This window comes from Ceratotherium simum, chromosome 35 (assembly GCF_057802395.1).
Source record: "Ceratotherium simum simum isolate JZ-2026a chromosome 35, ASM5780239v1, whole genome shotgun sequence".
Classification (NCBI taxonomy): domain Eukaryota; kingdom Metazoa; phylum Chordata; class Mammalia; order Perissodactyla; family Rhinocerotidae; genus Ceratotherium; species Ceratotherium simum.
The window spans coordinates 3746906-3768478 of record NC_141934.1 but is presented as its reverse complement, the minus strand read 5'-3'; the positions used below and the strand labels follow the sequence as shown (position 1 = coordinate 3768478).

Sequence of the window (21573 nt, the reverse complement as noted above, 5' to 3'; positions counted from 1 at the left end):
AGGCTGGTGCCCCCAGGCCACACCTCTGCCTTCCCACCAGCAGGCAGGCCTCGGGCAGCCACGCTGTGGAGCCCCAGCAAGTGGTGGGTGCTTGCTCCTGTGGTCGAGCCTGGGCGAGCAGCAGCCTGGGCGAGTCCCGGCCCGTCTCCGGGCTTCAGTTTCCCCACCTCCATGGTGGTGTGTTGCGGAAGACTGTAGGAGCTCAGTGTGCGTGCTTTCTGAGGGTCCCCTCCCCCACTTCGACCCCAAATCAGGCCACAGTCCAGCCTCCTCTTTAATCTTGGGCTGGAGAAAATACAGATGGGGGTGGGCCACAGTCCTGGGCAAGAGGCCTGGGAAGGCTAGAGGGGCCAGGGCAGGACACAAGAGGCTCTGAGGGAGGGCTCAGCTCCCACAGTCGTCCATCTGCCAGGCTGCCCCCACCTCTCGCAGCCCCAGGCCGACCCCCTAGCCAAGGGGTCCAGATCCTGCTGGAGCTCTCAGTCCCACGGCCAAGGCCAGCCTGGGCACACACTGATGGTAGGCTAGATCCCGGCTTTCGGGAGCAGCCTCCTCAGTAGCCCGAGGCCTCCCCACCCTTCCTTAGGTCTGATGCGGCGTCCACACAGGCCCCGTCCTGGGACACGGCCTGGACCACGTTCAGGAAAAGGAGGTTCTTGCTCTGGCTCTGGCCTCGGTCCTGGAGCCCCTTCTGCACTTCCTGGAGAGGAGAGAAGGCCGGTGCACAGGTGAGGGCAGCTTAGATCTGCCTCCAGAGGGGACAGAGCCCAGGCAGGGATCTAAGAACCCTACAGCCTCCCACTCAAAAGGCCCTAGAGGAGAAGCCTGGCTCCAGAGCACATGGCAGGAGGACAATACTCATGCTAGAAGGAGCTTGAGATGCAAGTTCATTTCTGTCCCGGATCCAAGGACACCAGGGGCCCCCGTTGCAATGCCTGAGAAATCTGGGGCTTTCGGTGGAGAAGGTGGCTGCTGGGGACTTGGGCTGAGAGGCCTCTAATTTTGAGGACCTTGACAACTAAGCCTTCTAGAAGGCAGAGGCTGGAGCCTTTGGAGTCCTGGGTCCTCCAAAATAAGAACTGCCCAATTCAAGGTCTTAGTCCCCGCCTTGGGGTGTGGGCTGCTCAGGGGCCCCTGGACATGGAGGAGAAGAAGGTGCCAGTACTGTCAGGCTGCACAGGACCTTCCATCTCAACACCCACATAAGAAGACCAGAGATCCCAGACCCCAGGAACACGGTAGTCAAACTCCTCACGGCCCAAGGCCCCACAAGATTAGAGCCCCGTTGTTGAGGAATCAGCTGGAAGAGGGACCCAAAGCTTTAGACACCGTTTGCTCTGAATACCCAAGGACCCAAAAGTCCAAGGATGTTGACCCCCAGGCCAAAGGCACCAGTGGTCCCCGCAGGGGAGGCGCTCCGAGCACAGGGCCCTAAAGGCTCAGGTCTGAGACGCTGAGTCTGTGGGATTTAGGACATCAGGGGCCCAGGTGTTGGTTTCTAAGACGCTGGATACCCTGCCTCAGGGTTATGGCCATCACACACCGGCCAGTCTGTAAAGGGGCACAAATCGTGGAGTGTAGGGACCTGTGCTACTTGGACCCCATGTTTCCAGTTACCATTTTGGACCAACAGTCAAGGACCTTACCCCACCAGGGCTCTAGATTCCAGAGACCTCTAAGAACAAAGGCCCTAGTGTTCTGCCATCCTCAGGACAAGGACCTCCAACCTGAGGTCACCCAGTGAAGCCGTGTGACCTGAGCTGCTGGTGCGGTGAGGTCTCTGGAGTGCTATGCCTTTGAGTTATAAGTTTCTCTGCCTGACGTACTAATTGGCCAATGTCCTTAGATTTGAAAGCCGAAGTCCTCATGGCCGAGGCAACAGCAGGGACCTTAGTCCTTGGAGACTCTGTTCTTTAGGGTCTAGTGGCCAAACTCCAAGGCCCTGAGGAATGAAGACCCTCCCGGCCCTTGGGTGTGAAGGCCCTTGGAGACTCAAAGGCTCCACCCAGAATCTAGGATTTTCTCATGGAAGGCCCTAGACCTGCATGGCCAACACTCTAACTCTCCAAGGGAGCTGAGGATCTTGGGCTCGTGGGTCGCTGGATTCCCGGCTGTCATCTCTGAATTCTCAGAATCTAAGGTCCTTGGAGAATGATGTTTACAGAGTAAGGACCTTCAGCCAAGGTCAAGGGGAAGGGCTGAAGAGGATGAGCCCTGAGGGAGCACTCAACATCCTCCTCCACAGGGAGGACCCTACACAGGGAGGGAGGGCCTCGGGCTCTGGAGTCTGAGCTGACAGGCTGAGGTTTTTAGTCTCCCGGCCCAAAGACTGAGGTTCTCAGAGACTACACACCCCCTCGGACTCAAAGCCCCTCATTCTACGGCCCTCAGAGTTCTAAGGGCCATGGAAGGCAGCCCTGAGACCAGAGAGGCTCATTACAGAAAAGGCAGCTTTGAGGACTCTGAACACCAAGTTGGACTGACCCCAGGCATGAAGCCTGGAGCCTTGAAAAGCTGCCAGTCTTTTAAAGTAGGTCCTAGGGAAGGGCATCTGCCAGCCCAGAGAGCTCCGAGGAGCCTGACCATCTGCTGGGGCAGGGCATCCAACAGGAGAATTCAGCTCCCCCGACGTGCTTGTGTGGGGGAGTGAAGAAACGTTTGTAAGAACCCCCAATCCCCCAGAAGGAAATCCCTCTGCTGACTCTCACAGGAATAATAAACTCTTTACAAATAAACTCACAAATAAAAGCTGCAAATCACACAAGGAAACATACCACCACAAGGGAGAGCCTGGGAGGCCACAGCCAGGAAAACCAGCTTCTGGAGAGAACAGCACAGACTAAGCAGGGACCAGGTGCAGAGGTGCCCGGCCCAGGAGAAGCGCGGACCGCACCCTGTTCTCTGCCTCGGAGTCCACGAGACTGGCCTGGTGCCTCTCCCACTCAGCTTTGCAACTTCCCATGGCCCCCAAAGCTGGAACGTGCCTGGCCTGAGACATCAGCAGCTGAGACCCTCCCTGGGAGGTGGCTTTGAGCAGCATGCACTAAAGCGTCCAGCCTAGTGGTGGCGTGGACCGCTGCCTCACCTGGCTGAAATTGGGCTCGTAGTCCACCTGGCCCTTGCTGTCGACATGCAGGATTGGGGCTGCAATGGCTGCTTTCAGGTCAAAGCCAAGCCACAGCTTGTTCATGATGGCCTGGGGAGAGCAGGAGGCCGCAGGGAGGGAGGGGACACCAGCCCCACCACACCAATCCCTCCTTGACCCCGGGGAGAGCAGAACAACACGGTCTCCCAGAGAGGCGACATTCCAGCCAGGAGCCCCCAGACTCACCTGGGCCACAGCAGAGATGATGAGCTCCCCCCCAGCCCCGCCAATCACCAGCTTTGACCCCTGGGCTGCGTTGACCAAGACGGAGGGTACCATGGATGATGGGGGCCGCTCACCTGCAACTGGAGACCAGACAGGTGTCACCCACAGCCTCGCTTCCAGGCCAGCGCCCTCCAGGACCGCCCCTCTATCTCTGTCTCCATTCACTCCGGCTGGGTGAGGTGGGTGGTAGCACCCACCCTGCCCGGCTTCCCTCCTTTTGCCAATGGGGGCCCCCACGCTCACCAGGTTTGGGGATGACACTGGAGCCTGGCTGGCGCCTCCAGCAAAGGTCCAGGAGTTCATTGTTGAGGAGAATTCCTGTGCGCGGTGAGTACACCATCGCTCCAAAGCTGCAGATGGGGAGGCGGAGCCTGGGCTTGGGCCGCATGCTCCCGCCTCCCACCTCGAGTATGGATGCTGGCTCACCAGCCTTCCAGGAGCCCCCTGTTTTAGCGGCTACCCTCCAGCATGCTGGAGCCGCTATTTTCTCATTGGCAACACCCCCAAATATCCACCCGTGCCCCCCATCAGGGCGTTTTTCTGGGTAAGGCCCATCCCCAGGCAGGTCCTGGCTCAGGGCCACCCCATGCAGCCTTTTCAGTCAGAGGTGTCAGGGGTGTAGGACCTCTTTTGACAGAAGAAATAGGCAAACTCAAGGTTCCGCCCCATGGAGACAAGCAGGGGAGGCTGGGGGCCAGCAGACCAGGCTGGGGACAGGGAAAATTCAGGTCTAGGGAGCAAAGGAGTGGGATCTGCCCGCCTGCCCCTGGGCCTCACGCACGGCGTGTTGATGGTGCTGGTGGCGGCCACAGCACTGCCATCCTCTCCCAGCACAGACACGTGGGCCGTGCCCATCCTGTGGCCCCAGGCCCCAGCCAGGCTGTAGTGGCTGAGCTGGTGGTCACCCCGGCTGTCGATCTGCTGGCGGATGTGCTTGGCCAGGGCCTCCCCCAGCAGGACCTGGGAGGCATTCTGGGGTGGGTGGGCAGGGGGCAGGGTCAGTGAGGGGCAAAGTGGGGCCCAGAGAGCAAAGGACCCCCTTGGCAGACCCTGTCCAGTCTGTCCTCCCTCCAGCCCAGACCCTGCCCACCCTCCAGGTCCTCTGAGATGCCAGGCCACCACTGCCCCCCAGTACCTGCCACTCCAGAGCCCCTTCCAGTCCCCAGACCTGCTGCACCCTCCCTTCCCTGGGCCACTGGCAGGCTGTCCTGTTCTAGAACCAACCGCGTATACATCCTCCAACACCAGGCTCTCAGGGTCCACTGACAGAGCACCTGCTGGCCTGACCCTCCCTTCGTGCTGAGCCCTGGGACAGAGAAGGGGGCTCTCCACCAGCCCAGGCTACTTCACCTGGATCTCTGGGTGGCTTCGAGGGTCCCACAGCCGCCACCTCTGCCCCCCAGCAAACTTGAGGGTCTCTACGAGGTGATGGTACAAGTTCACGCTCCCCTCGGGCCTCGCCACTGACTCCGCGGAGAAGTTGAACCCTGGGGAGGGGGTAAGCACAGGTGGCGGTCACCCTGTGTAGCGGGTTGAATAATGGCCCCCCTCAAAAAAAATTTGTCCACGTCCTAATCCCCAGAACCTGTGAATACTACCTTATATGGCAAAATGTGTGATTAACTTAAGGATCTTGAGGGGAGCAGACTATCCTGGATTATCCGGGTGGGCTCTAAATGTAATCACATGTGTCCTTATAAGACAGACACATAGAGAAGAGGAGGACGCCATGGGACCCCGGAGGCAGAGACTGGCGATGTGGTCACAAGCCTAGGAATTCCGGCAGCCCCCAGAAGCTGGAAGAGGCAAAGAACAGATTTTCTCCCAGAGCCCCAGAGGGAACGTGGCCCAGCTGACACCTCGATTCTGGACTTCTGGCTTCCAGAACCATGAGAGAGTAGATTTTTGTTGTTTTAAGCTACCAAATTTGTGGTAATTTGTACGGCAGCCACAGGGAACAGTCAGCCTTGGGCAGCCCCAGCCCTGGACACTGCTGGGACCCCCTCACCACCCTGCAGGCTGCCAGAGACGGGGCTGGGCCTCAGCCCCGGGTGCACACACTGGACGGGCAGCTCACCGCCTGCAGAGCCCACCTGCTCCTGTGCCTGAGACTGGGTCAGCTTGCAGGAAGGACTCAGACCCTTCAGCAAAGCCCCTAGAATGGGCCTCGCCAGAGGCCGGCTCTAAAACACACCATCTTGACCCGTTTCCACAGCCCTGTCATCGGCGTCGTTCGTCTGAGGAGGGGGCTGAGCTGGAAAAGGCAATGGCTGCCCAAAGCCATGGCTGGGCTTGGAGTCGAGGTTCCCAGCGAGGCAGGGCTCTGGGCGGGAGGCCTGGGGGCTTCACCTTTGAGCACGTTGAGGATGAAGCTGAGAATGGCGCCCCCTGCAGGCGGTGGCGGTGAGTACAGGGTGTAGTCTCCCAGGGGCAGTGCCAGGGCGTCCACCACCTCTGGCTGGAACGATGCCAGGTCCTGCGGGGTCAGCCGGCTGCCTGGGGTGAAATAGAGAGGGCTCCACATACAGATGGGGAAACTGAGGTGGAGAGTGACAGCCACCAACCCCAGGTCACACAGTGGGGATCCCCTCGTCCCTCGCCTTCTAGACCTGAAGGGGTGATGGTGGGTCCGTGGGCAGTGGCCTCAGGGCTGGGCCCTAGAGCCCAGTGGAGGATGGGTGGGCAGAGGCCAGAGGCGGGCAGGTTGGGAGGGGGAGAAGCGGGGTGGGAGAGGCAAGCTGGCCTCTGAGAGACTGTGAGGGTGGCCAGCTCTAGGCCCAGGGGCCCACTGTGGCCCACCATGGCCCATGGCCCATGGCCCATGGCCACCATGGCCACCGCTAACTCCATTTACTGGCTGGGGCTCTGCTCCTCGAGGTCCTTGACTGCAGGGTCCCTGAGGCCAGCAGTGGGCAGGACTGGGTGCACGGGCTCTCCAAGCCCTGGGAGCAGCCAGCACTCCCCCGGGGCCTCGGGAAGGGCCTGTCCTCAATCCCAGCACCCAGAAGCTGGGCCTTTCTCTGGCAGGGCCGGGGGCTTTGGGACCTCAGTGCTGCTGACCTTCCTTGGCAATGTCCTCCAGCAGCGTCTGGCCCAGGCTCCCTGTGTAGAAGGCCTCTGCACCCTCCGTGGCCACGGTCTCCAGGGTGGCAGCCAGCACAGGCCATGGGAATGAGTCCTGAGGCCTCAGCGGTTCTGTCCCGTTGAAGAAGAGCTGCCTGGGAGTTGGGGGCAGCCTCAGTGTGGGGCCAGTTCCCAGAGGGCAGCCACACTCCTGTAGGGGCTCTTGTGGGGTCCTTGGGACCCTACAGGGAGGCAGTCCTGGTCTGGGGTCCTGAGGGGCTGAGGTGGACATCAGGGGAACCAATTCTCTAGGACTGGGTGGCGCTGACGCCTCTCACCTCACTCATCACCCTGGCCCAGGCAGGGCATGCTCCACCCAGGGCCTGTCCTCCCTATGCTCCTGGGAGGACCTGGTCAGTGGGCTGGCAGAGTGGGCAAGGGGGGCAGCCAAAGTCCTCCTTCCAACCCAGAGAGAATGAGAAGGCGGGCAGGGCCAGAGAACAGTGCAGAGCCCAAATCCACACCCTGGGAGTCCCATCACTGGGCATAAACTCCCTCTGGCCTGAGCCCCTCGGATTAGGCTCTGCCATGTGGAGCCCAAAGGTCTGCGAACTGAGACAACAAAGTACTAGCCCTCCAAGGCCCCCAGCACCCACATTGGGTCAACTCTTCAGTGCGAGGAGGGGTTGAGGCGGAGCCAGGATGGGGGCCGGGCTCAAACAGGCCGTGGCCTGAGCCCAGGAGCTGAGGAGGGGCTCCGGGATCCCCCAGGGTTGTTCACCTCAGGGACGAGGCATGCAAGGAAGGCCGCAGCAAGCTGTGGTTCAGGAACTGACTGAGGATGGGGGGCATGCGGTAGCCCCTTCGGAGCAGCGCAATGGTGGGCAGGAACAACTGCGCCCAGGGCAGGCGGCCGTGGCGGCGGTGGGCCTCAGCATAGCCGCGGAGCTCCCCGGGCACTCCGATCCACTGGGCCCCTGCATAGCACAGTTGTGTCATGCCCCGGCACCCACACCGCCCCCACCCTGCCCTCGGCCCCGTGGTTCCCAGGCCTGCCTCAGGGGTTCTCCATCACCCTACACTTATCCCCCCAGTCATGGCAGCCAGAGTGAACTTTCTGGAGCCCACACCTGACCACGTCCCTCCCTGCTCAAAGCCCCCTTGGCTCCCCACTGCCCTCCATACAAAGTCCATGGCCAGGCCCCCAGGGCCCAGCACAAACTGGCCCTGGGACGCCCCACTCCCATCCCACCAACCCACCTTCCTGAACCCTCTGGGCCTTTGCCCAGGCCATCCTTCTGCTTGGTTCACCCCTCCCTACTCAGAGAGGCCCTCTCCCTGGAAAACTCCCCCAACCCCAGTGGGTCAGGACCTCCGTGGGGGCTCTCCAGCTCCTAGCTGCTGCTCTCCAGTGCCAGGGTGTCACAACCTGTCCATGAGGCATGCTGCCCCTTCAGGGGGCTATTCTGGTCAGCCCCAGTGGCCTGGTGGAGTGGGGGCAGGTGGCCTCTTCCAGGGACTCACCTGTGGCCAGGGGCTGGGTCCGCTCACACTGGTCCAGCAGATGCAGGTCGTAGCTGGCGGGCACTGTCTCCCGGGCATTGATGACCTCCACCTTCCCTGGAGTCGGGACAGGGCATGCAAGTGGTCAGGGGCACTCCCATGGCTGCCAGGCCTCACCCCACCCACACCATGGTCCCTCTCAGATGGCCCTGGCCCTGCTCTAGGCCTCAGTTGCCCTCTCTGTACCATGAACTGGCCTCTGGGCTAACACTTGGGATAGGACTGGCCACTAAGGCTTTGCACAGGTGAGGCGCTGGAGGGGCACCAAGGGGCCCCAGGAAGGGGCATGAGCGCACGGGACGGCTTGGCGGTACACTCAGGATGTTTACAAGTCCCTCACCGTTAGTGCTTGTGGACAAGCCCATCCTCCCCATGGGGGTCCCATATAGGCTCACCTGTGGTCGCACTGTAGATGGTGAAGATGACCCCTCCGCCCAGGCCCATGCTCTGCGGGTTGACGACGCCTGTGCAGACCAGAGCCGCGATGGTGGCATCCACGGCTGAGCCATGCTGCTGGAGGATGGCTCTACGGGACACAGCACAGAATAAACGGCCTGGTCCCGTGCACCAGCCTCCCCACCTGGGCTTGCTCGGCTGCCATTCACCAGGGAATGGTGACAGGTGGATGGCCCATCTGCTGCCACCAAACACCAGATTAGGTCACGGACCACACCGGGCTGCCCTCTCAAGTCCAACCGCTCACAGGTCCACACACTCTACAGATTGCAAATTGTGATGCCATTTACACTGCTCCTTGCCAAATATAAGGCACTTCTCAGTTTGTAAAGTGCTTCTGCTGCCATTATTCCCTAGGTCCTCCCAGCAGCACTGGCTCGTTTGCAACAGGCAGAACCATGCTTGGGCCAACCCCTCGGTCCCTCCCAGCAGTCTCAGGAGCCCACCCCGGGCAGCCTCCACTCCTTATCTCACTGGCCCCAACCCCTTCAAGACCAGACTTTTTCAAGCGACTCCAGGATCCTGCTCTGCCACCAGGGCTGGAGATTGGGCTGATGGGCCCCAAAGCTCCTCCCGGGGCCCCAGTGTTTATGAGAATGCTGTCCGGCCTCATCTCCCCATCTGCCCGTGGGCAGTGAGGCCTGGGCCCTTCAGTTCTGAGGTGCTGGCCAGACGGGCCTACGTCATGGAAATGACCCCATCCCTGGGGCACAGCCCTGCACAGCTTACCAGGGGCTGCCTCTTCCCTCACACCCAGCAATCCTCTCCAGCACCTCAAGGAAGCCAGCATTTAAACCCCAGTTACAGATGGGGAAACCAAGGCCCAAAGAGGGAGCGGGTCCCCTTGAGTCCCCTTCTGCCCCCAGCACCCTCTCTCAGCTCGGGCACCTTGGCCTGACCATCCAGCCTGGACTCACACCCCGCCTCGAGCTCCGTGTGCCTGCTCTGGGCCCACACAGACACACGTAATCTTGGAATGAGAAAGAGGGCACGAAGCCAGAAGCATGCAAGAACTAAGGCTGCTACCCTCAGGCAGAGAGAAACACACATTTTAATAAGAATAAAACACTATAAACAAGGTCAAGAGACAAATTGGAAAAAAATTTCTTTTTTTAACTTCTATGAAAAACAAAGGCCTCATCTCTCCTGACCCATTTCTCCCTCCTCATGGAAGTGCCTTCCACACTCAGCTCCCAGGAAACCGCACCCCCACGCTCTGGTTTTCTTCCCACGACCCTGACCTCATGATGTTGGAGGCGTTGGCCTCAGTCTTTGGTCCTCGTGCATCTGTATCTTCTGGATGAGCTGATCCAGGCTCAGGGCTGAAAGTGTAACCTCTATGCTGATGACCCCCAAATTTTATCTTCAGCCCAGTCATCTCCCCTAAACTCCAGACACTTATACTCAGCCATCCACAAGCTACCGCCCCTGGGTATCTAAGAGACATTTCACTCTTAACATGACCTAAACTGCCCTCCCACCTCTGCCCCTAAAATGGCTCCTCTCCTAGTCTTCACTGTCCTAGAAAAGGACACAACCTTTCACCCCTTTGCTCAGGCCATACACCTTGGTGTCATCCTTGATTGGTCTCTTTCTTTTATCCCCGTATCCAATCCACCAGCAAATCCTGCCAGTTACTTACAGCTTCAAAATTTACCCAGATTCTGATCCTTCCTCATCACCTCCACCACCAGCACCCAGGTCCAAGCCAGTAGCCTCTTTCACTGGGTGACTGCAGGGAGCTCCTACCTGGTCCCCTGCATCTGCCTTGCTCTCTTATATTCTAACAAAATAATCTGTAAAGTGTAAATCACACATTCCGGTAATGGGAGAAGAAATAATTCAGACCAAACTTCCCACAGCCAACCAGCAAAGCCAGATAAGCAAAAAACCTCTGCTGACAGGCATCAGAGGCAGGGAAAAAATACAGGCCTAGACAGAGAAGTGAGCCTGGCCTTGGGAGCTTCTTTCCCTCAAGACGACTGCCAGTCCTGGAAGAGGTGGCTGAGGCCACACAGTGCTTTTGACACCTCGTGTGCCTGGGGGCTGCAAGTGCTGGCGAACCACGCTCAGAGACAGGTCCTTACTCTAGGAGTGACAGGGAACTAGAAAGAGACCAGCCCCTACAAGCACGGTGGCCCAGCTTCAAATCATCTCAGTTGCTTAAACTGGATTAAGGTGATCCCAGAATGTTGGTATCCTAGGCCTCAAATTATTTCTTTTTTTGTGAGGAGGACCAGCCCTGAGCTAACATCTGATGCCAATCCTCTCCTTTTTTTCCTTGAGGAAGATGGGCCCCGAGCTAACAACCGTGGCCATCTTCCTCTACTTTATATGGGACGCCGCCACAGCACGGCTTAACAAGCGATGTGTCCGTGCGCGCCCGGGATCCGAACCTGCGAACCCCGGGCTGCCGCAGCCGAGCATGTGCACTTAACCACTGCGCCACTGGGCCAGCCCCTCAAATTATTTCTAAAACTTATTTTTAACAATTTTTATACACACTTTCCAGTGCTAAATTAAAAATAACCAAGAAAACAAGGAATTGAGACAGTACAAACACAGTCCAAGAGAAAGCATAGACAGTGACGAAGAAAACGACCCGTAGGCTCTCCAGACTATGAAACTGTCACACCACAGAATTTAAATAACTACTTTCAAGGATATAGAAGACAAGATTAAGAACTTCACCATGGGGCCGGCCCCGTGGTTTAGCAGTTAAGTGCACGCGCTCCGCTACTGGCGGCCCGGGTTTGGATCCCGGGCACGCACCAATGCACCGCTTGTCCGGCCATGCTGAGGCCGTGTCCCACATACAGCAACTAGAGGAATGTGCAACTATGATGTACAACTATCTACTGGGGCTTTGGGGGGAAAAAAAGGAGGAGGATTGGCAATAGATGTTAGCTCAGGGCCAGTCTTCCTTAGCAAAAAGAGGAGGATTGGCACAGATGTTAGCTCAGGGCCGATCTTCCTCACAAAAAAAAAAAAAAGAATTTCACCAGAGAACTGGCAACCACAAAACATGGAATTAAGAGCTCAATGCTAACAGTAGGTTAACAACAGATTAGACACAGAGGAAAAAAATTACAAAATATCCAAATTTAATTACTGAAAGAAAGGACAGAATATATAGAAAATAGAGTAAGAGACACGGAGACAAAATGACAAAAAAATATATATCGTGCAGATACTAACCAGGCTTGTACAACTATATTCATTTCAGACAAGGTAGACTTTAAGAAGAAAACTATCATTAGAGATAATGAGGGACACATTATTATGACAAAAAGCTCAATTCAACAGGAAGATAAAAAATCAGAATGTGTATGCACTTAGTTTTAAAATATATAAAGCAAAAATTGGCAGGAAGAAAAGAAGAAATAGACAAATATACATAGGGGGTGACTTGAACACTCCTCTCAGTAACTAACAGAATAGCAGGAAAAATCAGCGAGGCTGCAGAAGATCTGAATGACACCTTTATAATAAGTTGACTGAACTGACATACATAGAACACTATGCTCAACAATCACGCAGTTGAATACACATTCTTTTCCAGAACACACAGAATATTTATAAAAATTAATCATTTGCTGGACCTTAAAGTAGTTTCCAAGAACTGATATCATATAAATTAATTAGAAAATCCCCAGGTGTTTGCAGATCAAGAAAAATACTACTAAATAACCCATGAAACAAAGAAGACATTACAAAATATTAGAAAATATTTTGAACCAAGTGTAATGAAAATACCATAGGTCAAAAGTTGTGGGGTTGAGGGGCCAGCCCAGTGGCGTAGCAGTTAAGTTCACGTGCTCTGCTTCAGCAGCCTGGGTTCACAGGTTCAGATCCCAGGTGCGGACCTACATCACTCATCAGCCATGCTGTGGCCGTGACCCACAAACAAAACAGAGGAAGATTGGCACAGATGCTAGCTCATGGATAATCTTCCTCAAGCACAAAAAAAAAAAAAAAAGGATGAAAAAGAAAACCTAAAATTAAGTACAAAATGAAAATAAATTAAGCTAATGGTATATTGAATGGCTAACATAACCATACAGAAAAAATAATTTAATTTACTTACTGTATATCTTTTGTGGGATATATCCTAAGGAAAACAAACTGGCAAAGACACCTTGAATTTCACTTAGTAGATTTATTGTTCGTAGTGGTATTGTTGAAGTAATTCTGAAACTATTTTGTGAGTATTTGGGGATAGAGCAAGAAGTAAACATATTGACATTGTTGGGAACTTCTCTCACCATCTCAGAAGAGACATACAAGTAAGGGATGGAGAAAGGTGGAGAAGACCCTGTCATGGTGGACTTGAACTGGAGGGATCAGTAAGGACTCACGATATTTTAAAAATATAGTTTGTTCTGGCTGCATGCACTGACACAACCTAGAAGCAATGGCATCCCAGTAGTGATGAGCACTCCTAGCATCCAGATCTTGGTTTCTAAAATACCGTTCTCTATTAATTCCTGATTCCAGGTCTGGTTGAGGGAATGTACAAGTAGATCCTGGAACATCTAGTGCTAGAAGACAAGAAAATTCTCCAAGACTAATGGAGACCTGAAAAAGAACAGTTATTGGCTTAAACGGGTTCTCACTTGGTCAAATTTGTGACGATTTGAGCATCCAAAAGAATAACAGTGATGGATTGTAATATAATGAATTAAAATAATCCATGAGTCAATAGTGATCCACAAGAATATCAGGGTTGGGGTGTAGGGGGATCTTCTTTACAGAAGATACCAGCTAATGAATGTTGAAGAAATGACAGGTTTAGAAATCACCTTTTTGTAAATACAAATTTATTTATTCAGACAAGGATCAAAATAGATGCTAAAACATAGGGTAAAATGTTGTCTGAGAAAAAGATGTTCACATGGTCTCAAAGTATCAAACCACATGTTACTAATTTAATAGGGAAAATGGTACCTCTTACAGTGGAGAGATCTGGGGGACACCACCTTTAGGAAGTGACCCACATAGTGTCATCAATGACGGGAGAGCTTGACATTTTGATCCCTCTTATGAGTTACAACTGGAAGGACAAAACACTGTCTATCTTATGTTATGTTTAACCTGAATCTGATCATAAAGAAAGAAGCAGACAAACAAGACTGTGAAGAAAGGCTGTGATACAACTGGACTGATGTCTTTAAAAATGTTAATGTTGGAGGCTGGCCTGGTGGTGTAGTGGTTAAGTTCACCCGCTCCGCTTCGGCTGTCCAGGGTTCACTGGGTCGAATCTTGGGCACGGACATACACACCACTCATCAAGCCATGCTGTGGCAGGCATCCCACATATGGAATAGAGAAAGATGGGCACAGATGTTAGCTCAGAGCCCATCTTCCTCAGCAAAAAGAAATGTTAATGTCATAGAGGATCGACTGATTTTTTTCTAAAAAGCTGGGGATTGTTCCAGATTAAAGAAGACTAAAGAGGGCCGGCCCCATGGCTTAGCGGTTAAGTGCGCGCACTCCGCTACTGGCGGCCTGGGTTCAGATCCCGGGCGCACACCGACGCACTGCTTCTCCGGCCATGCTGAGGCCGTGTCCCACATACAGCAACTAGAAGGATGTGCAACTATGACATACAACTATCTACTGGGGCTTTGGGCAAGAAAAAAAGGAGGAGGATTGGCAATAGATGTTAGCTCAGAGCCGGTCTTTCTCAGCAAAACGAGGAGGATTAGCATGGATGTTAGCTCAGGGCTGATCTTTCTCACAAAAAAAAAAAAAAGAAGACTAAAGAAACATGACAATCACTGATTGGATACTGGATCTAAAGAGATGATAGACAGATAGACAGACAGATAGATGATAGACAGATGACAGATGATAGGTAGATAGATAGACAGACAGACAGATAGATAGATGATAGACGAGAGAGAGAGATGTGACAATTATTGGGTCAGTTGGGAAAATTTGAATTGGACTAGGTATTAGATACTATTATTGTATCAAGGTTAAATTCTTGAGTGTGATAATGGTATTAAGGTTATATAGGAGAATGATCTTATTCTTAGTAGATCTATGCTTAAGCGTTTAGGGATGAAGTGTTATGACGAATGCAATTTACTTTTCAAAAATGTGGATAGATCTATATGGAGAGAAGGAAAGAAAATGAGGTAAAATATTAACAATTGGTGAATCTAAGTGAAGGATATATGGGTATCCTCTCCATTTTTCTGTGGGTTTAAAACTTTTTCAAAATAAAAATATAAAGATTTAGGGTGGAAAACAGCACCAACAACAAAAACTTGTGGAATGCAGCTAAGCCAAACTTCGAGAGAAAATTACTGCTTCAAATGCATATATTAAAAGAGACTTTATTTATTTATTTTTTTTGTGAGGAAGATCAGCCCTGACCTAACATCCGCCAATCCTTCCCTTTTTTTGCTGACGAAGACTGGCCCTGGGCTAACATCCGTACCCATCTTCCTCCACTTTATATGGGACGCTGCCACAGCATGGCTTGCCAAGTGGTGCGTCTGTGTAGACGCGGGATCCAAACCGGTGAACCCCGGGCCACTGCAGCGGAGTGCATGCACTTAACCGCTTGCGCCACCGAGCCAGCCCCTTGAAGAGAGTTTAAAGATCAATAACCTATGTATTCACCCTATAATTTGTGTTTTCCAAGTTGTATCTCAAAATGAATTTTTTTAAAAAAGCAACTTAAATTCAATGGAAGTAGGAGAGAAGAATCAAGATAAAAGCAGAAACTAATGAAAGAGGGAAAAAAATGTACAACGAAGAAAATCAAAAGCAAAAAGTTGACTCTGCAGGGGCCGGCCCCGTGGCATAGTGGTTAAATGTGCGCACTCCGTGGCTGGCAGCCCGCGTTCAGATCCCGGGCGTGCACCGAGGCACCGCTTGCCAGGCCATGCTGTGGCAGCATCCCATGTAAAGTGGAGGAAGATGGGCACAGATGTCAGCCCAGGGCCAGTCTTCCTCAGCAAAAAGAGGAGGATTGGCATGGATGTTAGCTCAGGACTGATCTTCCTCACAAAAAAAAAAAAAAAAAGTTGATTCTGCGAAAAGACAATAAAATTGATAAAACCCTTGTCAAGATTGATCAACAACAAAGAGAGAAAAACACTAATTACCAATATCAGGAATGAAAAAGAAGACTCATTACACACCTTGTAGACATTAAAAAGATAATAAGAGGATGTTATAAATACCTGTACGTCAATCAATGTGACAATTTGCATAAACTGGACAAACTCCTTGGAAAGAACTTACTAAAACTGACACAAGAAGAAAGAGAAACTTGATAGTCTTATATGTATTAAAGAAATGAAATCCATTCTTTAAAACCTTCACATACAGACAAATAACTCAGGCTTGGAAGGCCTAACCAGTAAATTCTTCCAAACGTTTAAGGAAGAAACATAAAAACAAGAATCCTAAACAAAATATTAGCAAATCAAATCTAGTGATGCATAAAAACGATATTAAATCATGAACAAGTGGGCTTCATTCCAGGAACGCAAAGGTGGTTTAACATTCATTGCAGGGGGCCAGCCAGGTGGTGTAGTGGTTAAGTTCACACACTCTGCATCTGCGGCCCGAGGTTCGCGGGTTCAGATCCCAGTCTCAGACCCACACGCTGCTCATCAAGCCATGCTGTGGTGGCGTCCCACATACAGAACAGAGGAAGATTGGCACAGAGGTTAGCTCACCAATAAATAAATAAATAAATAACAACAAGAAAGCATTCATTGCATTTCTTAAAAGGGAGAAAAAGTATTAGAGTATCTTGATAATGCAGAAAATGCATTTGGTGTATAACTGATAGGAAAATGGGCAAAAGATTGCAACAGAAACTTTACAGAAAAGGAGATCCAGATGGCCAGTGATCACTTCCAACCCCTCAGCCCTAGATATAGATGTGTTTCTTGTCTGTGTTCCCACCACGAAGACAAGGGCTTTGACCATCTGGGACACCTCTGTGCCCTAGGACAATGGCTAGCAGATGGTAAATGCCGCATTCCTATTTGATGAAGGGCACTGCAGGTAGAGAAGCACGCACACAACTTCGCGCATCCACGACGCCCACTGACTTGTACCATGTACACACCCATGTCCACAGGCACGATGGCCCAGGCTCGGGCCCCCAGGCTGGAGTTCCTACTTACCAGCCACATGACGCCAGGCTCATGACTCAACCTCCCTGAGCCTGAGTCTCCTCAGCTGTGAACAGGGGTAGTTCTGGCCATCAGAGAGCCGCCGTGCAGAGCAACCACACATTTCCAACATGCTTGTCCCCAAGGGCCCGTGAAGCTGCCGTCACCATCACTGCTGTCACACACCCACTCGGCAGTGCATGCTCACACGTGCGGGAGCACACACACGTGGCTGCTCACACAGGCATGTGCTCACACATGCAGGTGCACAGTGCCCAGGCACACAGGCCATTTCCTCCTGAGTCCCAGAGGGGAGGAAATGCAGCAATTTCCTGGTGAGCTGGCTGGGAGTACAGAGAGCCACTGGGGTCACAGGGGCTGGGAGGAGAGGAAAGGGTGGGGCCGCACCCTAATCCCCTATGAGCCTTCCCCACAGTAGCGTCCCCTGCCCTGACCCTGGACCTAACTCCAGGTCCTGAGATGCTGACTCAGGTCCAGTCCAAGCCCCTGTAACAGTTAGTGATCAGTACGGCTGCCATCTAGGGAGCACCTCCTTTTAGGCCAGGCAAGCTCCATGGCCCTACCATGAGGGAAGTGCCAACATGAGCCCCATTTCACAGATAGGGAAACTGAAGCTCACAGAATGCAGGAACTTGACCAAAGTCCCTGCTGTCCTCTGCACTGACAGTGCAACTCATTGACCCCTGGATGGGTCTGGAGCAGTGACAAGACCCAACTCTCGGGGGCCCATCCCCATCCTCACCTCTGAAGCCCAGTGCCAGCCCACACCCCAATGCCCAGAGGGTGAGCACCCTGGGCCCACCAGCCTCCTCTACAACTACTCATGTGACCAGTAAGGCTCTGGCCTTTACAGGCCGACCCTGGGGGCTGGACAAGCATTGGGGTCCAGGGAGGGGGGTGGGGGCTCTGGGAAGACCCCACCCCTCCAGCAGCCCTGGAGAGTTTCCACCCCTGCAGGGGCAGCAGAGGATGACGGTCCCAGCTGGGCCTGCTCGCTCTGTGACATCAGGCAGGTCCCTTCTGTGCAGCCCTAGTGTCCTCATAAATCAAGTGGAGCAATGAATTCGGCTGGATTCTGGGAGGAGCAATGAATCCTCCCACTGAGGGTCCTGTGGGAGGGCAGGCATTTCTGGGCCACAGCAGACAGATGTCACAAAGCCTGAAAGTCACCACTGACCCTGAAGCGCTTCCCTAGAAGACAAGCACTTACTCGGAGCCTCAGAACACCCAGTCTGCACACAGGCCTAACCCACTGGGACATCCCACTGGAAGATGACCATCTAGAGGGGAAGGGACCTCACTGTCACCGTGTGTCTACTGTATGTCCACTAGGCGGTTCTGGGTCCTCCTTCACACAAACTTTAAGAACCCTCCCCAGGGGCTCTGGCTGCCGCAGAAGGCCCAGTCCCAAAGGAGAAAACCTGGTGCTGATAGGGTAGAAGGAGAGGGGGTCTGGGAGGCTGTGCTGGTGAGAGGAGAAGGCAGTGGGGAAGCTGGGGATAGGAAAGAGGAAGAGTGGGCTGTGGGCGGGCAGCCCCCATCAGACCCCACAGCAGCATGACCAGGGCCCTCGCGGGAGGCATCTTGGCCAGCAGGCCCCCAGCCCAGCTGGGGTCAGACCTCCTGTTCCACATCTGCTGGGGCCAGCTCCAGGTTCCCTCCCACTCCTGGCTTCTTAAAAAAGAAGAGGAAGTGGAGAGTCCTGTGTGACAAGCACACAAAACACTGAGGAGAAACCACATCCGCTCTCCTCATCAAGGGAGGGCTGCTGGGAGCACACAGCTCAGAGCAGAGACACCAACCTGGACTCTCATGTGCGCAGCAGGGCATGCCATGGAGAACCCCCAGACAAAGACTCAGGGAGACACAGTGCGCCAACACTCCCTCTCAGAGATACATGGCAGCAGCCCCCCACTCCCGGCAGCCGCGTTCCTGTCAGTGGTCTCTGGGGCCAGAAGCCCCTGGCCCTGTCTGCATCTTTGCAACTCTGGGTTCAGGTGGGCACAGTACCTCTGCATGTTCTTCAGAGCATGGTGGGGCCCACTCCCCTTCCATTGCTGGGAGCCCCCTGGGGAGACCAAGCAGCCTGTCCCCCACTTGTCCCTGAGCTGCCATCCTCAGCCACTGTCATCCTAGAAGGAGCCCTGAGGGAGGGGACAGAAAGGCCTGAGAAGAGCCCAGAGGACCAGGTCAGGAGCGGGTAGGGCAGGGACAGAAGGACAGACAGACAGATGAAGGAAGCAAGGAATGAATGAAAAGGTGAATGAATGAAACAGAAGGAGAAAGCATGCAGGAGGGGTGAAGCCAGGACGAAGGGGGCACAGAACACCATCTGCCCAGTGGCGCCTTGGGCTGGGACCTGGCCACACTCCCCTGGCTCTGGGACTGTCCCTTTCAGTTTACAAAACACTTCTGATCCTGACAGTGGCCCATGAAACAGATATTCCGGGAAGCAGACCCAGCTGGCAGGGAGGGGGACGGTTGCCCAGACTTCTGCAGGCCCATGGGGAGTGGGGGCAGGGGCCAGGAGGGGCGTCCCGCCATGTCCCGCCCTGGTGGGCAGCGGAAGCCTCCCATGGGCTGGGCTTCCTGGAAGAGGGTTGGGAAACGCCAGCTGGGGCGCCTCTCCCCTGCCCCCCTCACCCCGGCCGCCAAACATCAAAGAGTCACTCCGTCTTGCTGCTGGCCTGGCCCGAGACCCCGAGCCAGGGAGGGGAGGCTGTGGGGGCCGTGGATCCGGCAGGAATGGGTTTCCCAGGTCCGGGGCCAGGGTGGGAGACTGGCCCTGGGCAGCACTGAGTGCACCCCAGCAGGCCAGCACTCACATACGGAGCCCCTGAACCCCCTCGCCCAGGCCCCTGGGAGAAGACCCCAGCCTTGGAAAACTGTCATGGCCTCTCTGAAGGGGCTAGTATTGGTCATCCCGTCAGCCTGGGCCAGATCAGTGACATTGCCGCAGTGCCCTCTCTGGCCGCCTGAGCCCTGGAGCTACGGATAGACTCACACATCACCTCCACTCTGCCCACACTGTCGTCACCCCAAACCCCCGTCTGTCCCCGTGCACGCCTGCTGCCTGCTCTGTGCAGGGGCCTTGGGGCTGCTCTCGCGCTGAAACCCAAACCCACGCGGCCCCCACATGCCAGCATGCACACACGTGTGCCTTCTCCACGCTCTCGCCCCTGGTCACCGAGCCTCCGGGAGGGGCCCGCCGCCGAGGGGCCACCCAGCTCCTACCCACCTCTTACTCACCGCCCAATGTCCGAGCAGACCTTGGAGTCAGCGGCGACCGCAGCGTGGGCAAAGGCCTGGGGCCCACAGTGGGCGTGGTGGCGAGAAAGGACCACGGCAGGCACAATGATGGCCAGGGCCAGCCCCAGCCCCAGTAGGACCATGCCAACCATCGTCCCACGACTCTGGGCCATGGCTCTGCGCCCCAGGCGGAGGGGGGATGCAGGTGGGCAGACAGATGCACAGACAGATTCGTGGATGAATGGACAAGAAGATGCGCAGATGGGCTTGCAGATGATTGGACAAATGGACAAATAGATGGGGGCCAGAGACAGACAGACAAATGGATTGGCAGACAAGCCAGATAGCTGGAGAGAGGATAATAAGAGACGGACGGTCAGTTAGACACTGGACAGGACGGGATTACAGATGGATGGACAGAAGGCAGGTTCACAGATGAACAGCAGGCAGCCAGGCAGACGGTGGGTGTACGGACCGACGGCGGTGGCGGCGGGGCTGCGGCCCTCCTGGAGTGCTTCTACAGAGGCAAAGCTGGCCACACGCCTCAACCTCCAGTGTTCAGCCCATACTCTGGGCCCTGGCGGGCGGCCAGGCAGCAGGGCGTTTAAGGGGAGTTTCTCTTCCAGAGAGGAGAGAGGAGCAAGCGGCTGCTCGCCTTTAACTCCCTCACTGCCGTTCCCACGGCCCACCCCCAGCACGCCTTGACGGTGCAAACGCCCCTCCTGCCTACCAGCCGCCCACCTGTCCCACAGGTGCCCAGGGCTACCCCATCCACTCGTGCTTGAGGACTTGGCGCCTGCTGCCCCCAAGGGAGTGGGGGTGCAGGGCTCCCAGGGTCCCCATGGCCACTCCTGGGTTCCCAGCAAAGCCAAGGTAGCAGGGCTCAGGCCGGCCGGGTCCCCTCCCCGGATCAGGCTCAGAGGGGCGAGGGTACCAGGATGGAGCCTTGACCCCAGCCCTCTTGGCGTGGCCCAGCAGCAGCTCGTCTCACCATCCCCAGAGCCAGAGGATACTGGGGGTCTCTGGAGCTAAACAGGTCAGAGACAGAGGTAGGGGGGACTCAAGGTGAGTCACTCAGAACCTTGGTTCAATTCCCAGCTCAGACTCAGCCTGGCCTGAGGGCAGGGGAGTAGGGTGACCTGGGGGCTTCCCAGTCTGCTTAAGGGGCAGGCTGACTCAAGAGCACCAGAAGCCTGGGACTACAAGACTCTTTGTGTGGGGAGTGCAGACAGGGCGTGCGTCCAGCCCTTGGCACCCAGCGCCCACCGGACCATCCACCCCTGAGGCCTGCTGTCCTGGAAATGCCATTGTGGGCCTCCGGGGAGTGAGGCTGCCCTTCCGTCTGCGCGTCTGCCCCTCCCTGGCTGTGTCTGCTTCCCTGTGTCCATCTGTGCTACTCCTGTTATGGCAGTGCCTCCTCTCCTAGGGAGACTGTCCTGGGCCCTGCCCTGCTCAGGCCTCAGGATGCCCAACTGGGAGGCAGCTGGGGGAGTGGGGGTCCACTGAGGCACCCCCTTCACCAGACTCAGCACAGGCACAGGGTGCAGGGTCCGCAGGCTGAACCCCACACAGTGCCCTCAGCCTCGGACACTCTTGCCACTTCCTTCCCAGTTGAGCATTACCCTCCCCATGTCTCTTTACACCTCCTGGTACAGCAGAGAAATCGAGGTGCAGGTGGTCAGCCTGCACTGGAGAGGCTGCTGGGGG

General features: G+C 55.0%; 1 protein-coding gene across 1 annotated transcript; it reads right to left on the bottom strand.

Moving 5' to 3' along the window:
• Positions 1-278: 278 nt before the first annotated feature.
• Positions 279-20039, bottom strand: GGT5 (gamma-glutamyltransferase 5). Its single transcript, XM_087423610.1, is given in 16 exon segments — positions 279-700; positions 3086-3196; positions 3332-3450; positions 3614-3720; positions 4152-4342; positions 4721-4857; positions 5379-5400; positions 5403-5459; positions 5461-5525; positions 5584-5619; positions 5720-5866; positions 6431-6588; positions 7215-7410; positions 7958-8053; positions 8392-8522; positions 19867-20039. Coding segments are annotated over 16 exon segments (1893 nt in total). The 3' UTR covers positions 279-553.
• Between the last annotated feature and the right edge of the window lie 1534 nt (positions 20040-21573).